Source organism: Vipera ursinii, assembly GCF_947247035.1.
Source record: "Vipera ursinii genome assembly, chromosome: 5".
In the NCBI taxonomy this organism is placed as follows: domain Eukaryota; kingdom Metazoa; phylum Chordata; class Lepidosauria; order Squamata; family Viperidae; genus Vipera; species Vipera ursinii.
Window position 1 is genome coordinate 57,008,252 of NC_139518.1, and position 10,261 is coordinate 57,018,512.

Sequence of the window (10,261 nt, forward strand, 5' to 3'; positions counted from 1 at the left end):
CAAATGTTGACCATCGGAGGAAATAATTGTATAGCCCTCAAGTGTGATCATATTCAGAGCTTTGCTGATTATCCTGCTGATTATACTTCCTGACAGTTAGAACAATTAACCAGTGGAACAACCTGCCTCCAGAGGTGGTGAATGCTCCAACACTGGAGGTTTTTAAGAAGAGACTGCACAGCCATTTGCCTGAAATGGTATAAGGTTTCCTGCCTGAGCAGGGGGTTGGACTAGATGACCTCCAAGGTCCCTTCCAACTTTTATTATTATTATTATTATTATTATTATTATTATTATTATTATTATTATTATTATTATTATTGTTGTTGTTGTTGTTGTTGTTGTTGTTGTTATTGTTATTGTTATTATTTATCCCAAGATAACTTGTTTTGAATTTAAATTCATTGTTTTGCATCAATAAATGCCATCCATTTGTTTTATCCTAGTTCAGAGATTAACTCATCCTCCCCATGAATATGAATTCACAGTTTACATAAATAAGGTAAATAACATAACAAACTAACTGAGATTGGAAAGCTTGGTAGATTTTTTTTTCAGAACAATCACTGAAATTTTGATGGCTCTGGTTTTAATAACTCCTAACAGAGGCATTAAAAAATCATTTTTTTTGGTTATAACCAGGTAATTAAAGCTCTGCTTATTTTTAGAGAAACACACAAAGGCCTCAAGTTGTGCATGTTTTTCCCAGACCTAGAAAGACACAATTTTTGAAAGAATTAAAATTTTGACTCATTATAAGTCAAAAGTTGTTATCAAACAAAACAACATAACTAGCTTTTTTTCTGTTTCAATTCAACTTTAAATAGTGTTTTCATAAGAACTGAATTGGTGGATTTACCAGCTGTAGGGTAAAAGCAGAAAAATAAATTCTCATCTAATGCTTAAGTAACTCAGTAAATAGTAAGACTAACTCTGGAAACTTGAGATGGAATTCTCTTTGTTGGGAGGAGGGCATCAATCCAGAATTTAAAACTGTTATTTGTAAATTTGTATACATAACTGTTGTATCTGTTCAAGGTGATTAACCATAAAATCATAGAATGTAAATATAAAACAATACCTTGGAGAACCCTTAATCAAACTCCCAGTCCACTGCAGGAATCCACTACAGCATTGCCCATCATTGAATATCCATCCTCTTCCAGCTAAGGAAAACCCATCACCTTCAGACGGCCAATTTCAAGGATGTCTGAATAACTTTAATTTTTAAGAATGTTTTCCTGATGTCCAACCAAAATCTACTTACCTGTGACTTAAACTCATTGTTTCTTGTTCTGCCTTATGGAACAATTCTGAATAATTCTGCCTCATCTTTTACATGATAGCCCTTCAGATACTGATAGACAATTGTAATGTCTTCCTGCAGCCCTCTTTTGCTCCAGGTTAAATAGATCCAGTGCCTCCCACTGTATTATATGTAAATAGTTCCATTTAATGTATTAACCCTAATTCTCTAGGACTATAACGTGAGGTAAAGTGTTTGACAGCCGAACACGCGGGAGTTTTGACAGCTGTCAAAACTCCTGACTATACGCAGGCGCAACCGGTTGACAGCTCTCAGCTGTCAAAGCAACACAAGCCGCCAGCCACGAGGAACCGAGCTGTCAGACATTCCGCGAAGCTGATTGGAGCGGAAAGCTAAGCGGGAAAAGACCGGCTGCTGATTGGACCAGACGACCGGTTACAGACTATAAAAAGCCGAACGTCTCTGTTATCTATTGCTCTGTTCTAATAAATCTGTTGAAGTTACCAGCTGTCTGAGTGGTCTGTCCAGCCACATCACTGGCGACGAGGATGGGATCCGCTTCCCAGAGCTGAAGTCACGGCCAGGAAGAGAGTTCCAGGCCGGCGGAGCTAGTCACTGGAAGTTTTAACTTCCATCGCGAAGCGGACCACCGGACCCAGACAGCATGGCCAATTTCGGATGGGTGAGGGAATTCGACACCCGCCACCCCGAGCGATGGGAGTCGCATCTGGGGCAGGTCGAGGGATTCCTCCTCATCAGCAAAATTACGGACGACAGAGCCAAAGCCGCAGCGCTCCTCTACATCAGCGGTCCACCCGTCTATGATGCCGCTGTAGGGCTCTTCAGCCCCGTGCCGATCACCGAGGTTCCATATACCGAGCTCATCGACCGGCTCAACAAACACTACATGCCGGCCCGCTCGGAACTGTACTGGCGGGTACAGTTTGCCCAGCGAAGACAGCGGCCGGATGAAGCTGCGAACGACTTCATCGCAGGAGTCCGGCACGCCGCGCGGAGCTGCAACTTTCCTGACCTAGAAGATCGGATCCGGGACCAAGTGGTCATCGGGTTGAGGGACGAACGTCTCAAGAAAAAAATCACGTCTAAACCTGATATGACTCTCGCCGAGGTCTCCCGGGAGATCTTGGCATATGAAGACAACCACAGGAAGACCCTCGCCCGAACTACGGCGGAACCCCAAGGAAGCGTCCATCAGGACGAAGCGTCCTTCAGTGACGAAGAATCCATAGACCTGACAGACACCGACGCAATACAACGCCGGATGGAGAGAAGGCAAAATAGACGAAGTGACAACAACGACCATCCTAAACCTAGAAACTTCATTCCAGCTCAAAGAGAACAACGCAACAACTGTGCCAGCTGCGGGGGCAACCATGCCCGGGCCAACTGCCGGTTCCGGAGCGCAAAATGCCACAATTGTGGTAAGACTGGCCACATTAAACCCGTCTGCCGAAGCCGCCCCCGCGACAACCTGCACGAAGTGGAGGCTAACCCCCCAGGTACGATCACCCACCGAGCCAGTAAGGGAAAGTCCCCAGAAGGGTTAGTGGAGGCGGTAGACAGGGTGCACTACTTGAGCCCTAAGGTAAAAATTAAAACAAAGCTTCAGGGAGTCTATTGTGACATGGAGGTGGACTCAGGTTCAGCAGTAACCCTAATTTCGTTAAAGACGTACAGGGAAATCTGCCGGCGCAGTAAAAAAGCAATACTGTTAGAACCCCCACAGGTTCAGTTAGCGGACTACCAGAAGGCGCCAATTCAGCTCAAAGGGAAAGCCAAGGTTTGGGTGGAGTATAAAAAATTCAAGGGGCCCCTAGAGGCAATAGTCACCCAAGGGGATCGCACTAATCTAATAGGGTTAAATTGGTTTAGCCCCTTAGGTATTGCCATTACCGGCGTCAACGCAGTGCAAACTTCAAACCTTGAGGCCGTCTGCAGAAAATATGCAGACGTCTTCGATGGTTCATTGGGCAAATATACAGGCCCTCCTATCGCCCTTAACTTAAACCCTGCCATACAACCTGTCAAAATTAGGGCCAGGAGGGTTCCCTTCGCCCTCAAACAAAAAATTGAGGACGAACTGGAACGCCTTGTCAAGCTGGGAGTTTTAGAACCTACTGATGGGGGCAGCTGGGAAACCCCCATAGTAACCCCTGTAAAACCTAATGGGCAAATTAGATTATGCGCTGATTATAAAGCGACTCTAAACTTAGCGCTCAACGCCCACTCTTACCCCATTCCAGCAGTGAGAGACGTCCTCGCCTCCATTCGCTCCGGCGCCATTTTTGCAAAATTAGACCTCACGCAGGCGTACTTGCAATTGCCTGTGACCGATGACACCGCGGTCGCCCAGACAATTGTCACACACCAGCGGAGCTACGGTGGGGCAGGAGGCTAATAACAAGGTTAGATCGATTGCACCCAGATAGAACATCAAATGACCAAGAACCACCAACACCATCACCACGAACCTTTTCACCGGGCCAAACCATCTGGGCCAGGAGTTACACCGGCAACCAAAAATGGATACAAGGGGTCATAATAAAACAAACAGGACCCATCTCATACTTAATTCATTCAGACACACAAGGACAACTGCGGCGACACGTCGATCAGCTACGGAACCGCAAACCACAAAACACACCCCCACCAACCCACCAACCCTTTATACCCCCCTTCATGCCAGACGACCCGCCCCCAACTTCCGACGAGGCTAGACCACAACTACCGCAGGAGGAAGGGGAGCCTGAAAATGAGATACCCCCTCAACGATCCAGCCGAACGAAGAAAGCACCTGCCTACCTACAGGACTATGAATGGGGAGGCAGCAACAACCAAACACACGGGGGTGAAAACGATCTGGGGGAAGGGTAAGGGGTGTATTATATGTAAATAGTTCCATTTAATGTATTAACCCTAATTCTCTAGGACTATAACGTGAGGTAAAGTGTTTGACAGCCGAACACGCGGGAGTTTTGACAGCTGTCAAAACTCCCGACTATACGCAGGCGCAACCGGTTGACAGCTCTCAGCTGTCAAAGCAACACAAGCCGCCAGCCACGAGGAACCGAGCTGTCAGACGTTCCGCGAAGCTGATTGGAGCAGAAAGCTAAGCGGGAAAAGACCGGCTGCTGATTGGACCAGACGACCGGTTACAGACTATAAAAAGCCGAACGTCTCTGTTATCTGTTGCTCTGTTCTAATAAATCTGTTGAAGTTACCAGCTGTCTGAGTGGTCTGTCCAGCCACATCACCCACCATTCCTCATACATTCCTATCTTCTTGACTATTGTCCTCTAGAAATAGCCCAGTTGGTCAATATCTTTTATAAATGTGGTATCCAGAAATGAACACTATTCTAGGTGCAGTTTGACTATTCTAGAATGGAAGAGACATCAAGGTTTTCTTGCACTTGCCTAGTATGGGTACTTCATCCTATATTTATGCCATTGATTTTTCCTACCAAACACATATGACATTTGCATCTTCTCAAAATAATTCTGCTGGGTTTTCAGCAAAATATTTCAGCTTCTTAAAATTCTCCAGAGCCTTGATACTGTAGTCTATCTTTGGGTCATCTGCAAATTTGCTAATCATATTTTCTAACCTCATCCAGGTCTTTTATAAAGATGATCAACAGCACAGCCCTAGGAGGGTCTATTTCTTTAAAAATTATTCCGACATTGCTGCAACCATCATGCAATGTCTTTATAAAGCCTGAAGCTTCTGAATATGTACAGCAACAGGTCAGTTGAGCAACAGATGGCAGCAAACACTTTGATTAAGGTATAACAAAATCATAATCACTCCCAGACCATTGGAATGAATGATTCCCATGTTTCTGGTCAATATTAAGTCAACTCCTACTTTCAGAAAGGATAATTGTGTAAGTTTCTTCACACAAAAAGAAAGTGACACCTCAAAAGCTAATATATTTATTGTGACTTAAATTTTATGGAGTCAAGTCTATTTCATCATGTCCATGAAACATGTTCCTTATTTGGGAAACGTATTTGCACATAGATACAGATGAGGGGATGACATTGTAAAGTCAAGGAAATAGAATACCAAACTTATGGACTGTGACAAATATATTAAAGTATGAACTATGTAAAATAAATAGTGACAATTTCACAGAGCTATATTGATAATAAAAGCACAATTCTTATAGCTATGTTTACTGATGCATATTATCCTTCTAAACAGTGTGAAGATGTTTTAAGGTTGCATTCCCAAACCACTCACATAATATTATATATTAGTTGAATGTATTTTTATATTCAGTTAACCATGCTTGCACTGCTTCCATAACTAGTCATTCTTGATGAATGGATCTGATGAAGTGAGAGAAGGAATTCTGTGCTTCCAAGCAACTATAAATATTGGAAAGATTTAGCAGGAAAGATTTCAATGACTTACAGAAAAGGAAGGAGCTATAAATTGTGCCATGAAATACAATTTTAACAGATGTGCAGCATCACTTATATAATATATATAATATGTGCAATGTTTTCAGTAAAACATCCACCACTCTTGCAATGCAGCAGAATATTTTTATACATAAAGGAAAGAACAAATCTACTGCCGGAGACTTTCACTGATACCAAAATTAATTTAATTAAAAATACATTTTAATCCCATTTGCTCCCCACTGCCAGGTTTGCATATGAATATGTTCTTGGTTGTGTTGGAGAAGGACAAAGGAGATCCGTGGCGGAGAGGGAAACATGCTATCAGTTTAGAGTCCACAAGAGATCCAAGTTCAACCTTCCTTGAATTCCACTGATTCTTATTTAAAACGAATTTAGGGCTGACCATTATCCCAAAAATGCTTTTCAAAAGGCAACTGGACTTTCTTAGGCTTTTTTTTTTCCCCTTGAAAATGTTTTGCTTTTCCTCCAAGAAGCTTCTTCAGAAAAGAAAAGAAAAAAGAATAGAAAAGAAAAGAAAAGAAAAGAAAAGAAAAGAAAAAACTAAGAAAGTCCATTTGCCTTTGGAAAACCAACCATGACCTGGATGACATTTGCTGACCATTGGTTAACCAGATTCTTGTGTATGGGGTTCAATAAATCATTTATGCTGCAACCTTCATGAATAGTCCTAATTCTTCATGCCCGGCAGGTTGTTTTTTGTTTGTTCGTTTGTTTGCTTGAAGGAGCCTGCCATCTGTTTTGTTTTGGGTTTGGTTTTGCTTTTTTATAAAGCAGCAAGGTTTGGCTGTTATTTCCAACACAAAAATACTGCTATTTTTCAACACGGAATCATTAAACTATAGACTCTTGTCTGTCAGGAGACCAGGTGCACTTATTGATCAGATAACAACACTCACAGTTGCGCTTTGCCCAGAAGGAACTACTTTCCTGGGCCAGACAAGTAATTTTTTAAGTTCTTCCCTAAAGCTATCGTGAAGCCAGGCATATATGAAGGGATTATAGCAGGCAGAACTCATAGCAAACCAATGGCAAACCAGTTGGATCAGGCTGAAATAATAAGCATCGATTGCGTTTATGTTAATGTCCCGAATAAAGTTGAAGGCATGAAGGGGAAGCCAGCAAACTCCGAAGACCACCACTACTATGACCAACAAGGAGAAGGTCCTTTTCCGCCTAGCTCTGTCCCAGTCTGCCTGGTTTTTAGTGACACTGCCCGGCATCACCCTGTTTTTTAGTTTGAGGGAGATCTTGATGTAGGAAATGAGGATGGCCAGCAAAGGACAAAAATAAGTAATGAGCAGCAGGCACAAAGCATAGGTTTGTCTTTGGCGTTCTTGCTCCCCCCAGAACTCCTCACATAGGATGACGCCTTGCTGATCCAGCTCCACATAATAGGTATGTGCCATAGCTGGCAAGGCTAAGCAGCAGGACAGAATCCAGATAAAGAGGATCATATAAGCACTAAGCTGAAGGGAGACACGGCGTCGCAAAGGGTGTATAATGACAATGTACCGGTCAACTGCAATGGTGACCAAGGTGAAGATAGAGACATAAACAGTCACCGGCTGCATGAAGTAGACAAAATAGCACATTGTGCTGCCAAAAATCCAGCCCCGTGGCTCAAAAACATAGGCAAGAGTAAGTGGGATGCATGTGGTGCACATCGCCACATCTGAAAGAGCTAGGTTCCCAATGAGGAAGTTGGTGACATTGTGCATCTTCTTGACATGCAGAATGACATGGACCAGGAGGCAGTTACCTACCATCCCAATAATGACCACTCCTGTGTATAACAGGATGATCAGCAATTTGAGTCGCTGCACCAGCTGCAAACCCTGGAAAAATATGTTGGTCCCATTCAAAGCAGAGTCAAGAGCTACTGCGCTGGTGTTTGTAGGAAGGGTGCTAGAACCTTCAAATGATGCATACATTTTGGCCTGTAAGATAATAAACAGTAGTTGTAAGTATGTTCTTTAGACATGATCCACTTATTCTGATTGTGGATTCATATTCCTATTTGTATCTCATTTACACTTACAGTACCCAAATCTACTTCTTCATATAATAAAATGTTCATTTCCAGCATCAGAAAAAGTACGTGTGCACACAAACATGCTCATCCACATACATGCATGTACACAAACATATATTTTCTTTTAATGATTTGGTTACTCATGTTACTGTTTTACTGTTTTGTTTGTAGGAGAACAAAAGAAGGGCCACAAAGAATTGTGAGAAAATGATAAAGGAAATATATATTCAGATTGCTAGCTTTCCAATCACAACATAAAATTAGTACACCCACAATCTCATGTACCCTGATTTCTGACTTTTAAGCAAGTAAATGGACACATACTGTATTTTAAAGCAGGTTTCAGCCCTCGTCCTATTTACCCACGAGATTAATTCCAGGTCTTCCTTCCCTACCACTCAATCTGAATTAGGCTGTTGTCCTTCCGTGCAGCCTGCTGTTTGGAAGAGTGAAATGAGTGAAATCAAAGAGTGAAATCAAAAAGGAAGCATCAGAGAAAAATGGGTGACTGGTAAATTTTGATTTTGACCATATCTATGGCTTAATTGCTTATGACCCCCAACAGATAAATGTTTTAAAACCAATTGCTAAGGAGATTCAGTTTTCAGCACTTAGTAACATTGAAGGCATGGCAGATAGAAGCTGTTCAGGAAAGACCAATGAAGACCTTTCAGGAGTTTTGTGTGTGTGTGTGTGTGTGTGTGTGTGTTTGTGCACTGATGCGTGAGAACATGATTTTCAGAAATATTTATGCCTGCAAGATTCCCTTTTGATTTCCTTTTGTCATGTTATAAAGTACTTGATGAAAGATGAGAAATTCTAGAAGAAAATTAGAATAGAGCTATATGTTGCAAAATCATACACATTAAAGTATTTGATTTTCTTAAGATGGAGCTCATTCTTGCTAATTGATATAGTTGTCTTGGCTCCGTCTTTTAATAAATTGACCAGAACAAAAGTATGGTTTTCTAACATCTCCGCTTCCCCCCCCCCACACACACACACATGCTAGTCTTGAAAATTCTTCACAACAATAATACAATTCCATCAATATACAATCCATCATCATGCAAATAATAGACAGTGATAATAATGATGATGATCAAGAAACTGAAATGTGTTGTTACCAATCTATAATATTTCCTGTCTACCTGTGGCTGTCTGATTACTGTTTTCTTTTCCTTAGTGGGAAAAGCTCATTTACATGTTTCTATCATCTAGTAAGAACATAGGCTGAAGATTTAGAGATAGTATTCCATCCAATGGAATGTGCATGGAGAGGTTTTTATTGCTGTTATCAAATAGAATGGAAAAGTATCTTTAAGTCTACTTGCTGGAGGATCAAGTTAAAAATCATCAGTTTCAAATCTATTTAAAAAATATCTGTTAATTGATGCTTATTGATTCTCTTCACCCATGATTTTCTTTTTCAAGCTGATCTTTTCACAGTCTATATACTGGTATCCATTTCAGGTTATCATATCCATGTTCCCATGTCCTACAGAGTGGAATAATTAAATAAATATGTAAATAGGTAGCCCATAGATCTATTTCTATTTGTGGAACTTTTATAAATAGACGTGCAAACTGCACTTCTGGGAACAACTCATTTGAAATAAAATTGCACAATAAAATCAGATATGAAATTATTTTTGAAAATCCAATTATACCTGCTTAGAGGTTGGAGTCAAATTTATGCTCAATGCTTTCAGACAAGTTTTTGTTTTTGTAAGTTACCACAAGCAACAATATACTTAGAAAAATGCAGGTTATGACAGAGCAAATGAATATGTGTTTAGAGAGTCAGGTGAACCAAAGCAATATATAATTTATCAATCAAATATTCTCAAGGAAATGCTTATGGGCACTCCAGAGGTCATAATGAACTGCAATAATGCTTAATTATAATAAGCATGCAGCTGAGAGAGAAATATGTAATAACAGAAACCTTACTGAGCATCAGAAATAGGATTCAAAACATCTCATTTCTCACCTACCGTTACTAGGGTAAGCTGTCCTATTCGTAGTGAAGAGGAGAGAGTCCTGGAGCTGGAATCATTGTCTTCTTGAATCAATATGCTGTGCCTGGCTTGCAAAACCAACCAAACTGATTGAACAAGAGTTTAAAGAGACAGAGATCAATTTTGCTAGTGTGGCATGGCCAGGAATGACTCCCCTCCCTTTTTCCCCCCCTATTTTAATTAACATATTAAGTCTAGACTGAAACGGATTGCTATGTCCCTTCCCCAAACGCAAGACTTACTGATACCCACTTTATCCATTTGAGTTAAATGTTTGCTTTAAAAAGGAAAAGAGAAAGTAAAGGCAACCCCCACCCCTCCCAAATTAATTGATGCTCAAGAGACTTTTTCCGCCTTGTTCTTTTCCTCAAAATTCTTGAATAGGTCTATTGAGAAACCTGCAAATATTCAGAAAAACTTACTTAGCATCCTTAAAATATTTAGCATGCTAAAAAGGTAATAGGCAACACGCCTGATTAAATGCCTG

General features: G+C 41.1%; 1 protein-coding gene across 1 annotated transcript; it reads right to left on the reverse strand.

Moving 5' to 3' along the window:
* Nucleotides 1-6,506: 6,506 nt before the first annotated feature.
* On the reverse strand, nt 6,507-9,930 carry LOC310641744 (prolactin-releasing peptide receptor-like). Its single transcript, XM_083364982.1, has 3 exons — nt 9,751-9,930; nt 8,116-8,189; nt 6,507-7,658 (listed from the first exon to the last, which is right to left on the reverse strand). Exon 3 carries the CDS (start codon nt 7,650-7,652, stop codon nt 6,600-6,602), a length of 1,053 nt encoding a protein of 350 aa, XP_083221108.1. The 5' UTR covers nt 7,653-7,658; nt 8,116-8,189; nt 9,751-9,930; the 3' UTR covers nt 6,507-6,599.
* Nucleotides 9,931-10,261: the final 331 nt, after the last annotated feature.

Bases quoted from the DNA above. Each gene is read 5' to 3' on its own strand.
- LOC310641744 (XM_083364982.1), bottom strand. From the start codon at position 7,652: ATGTATGCATCATTTGAAGGTTCTAGCACCCTTCCTACAAACACCAGC.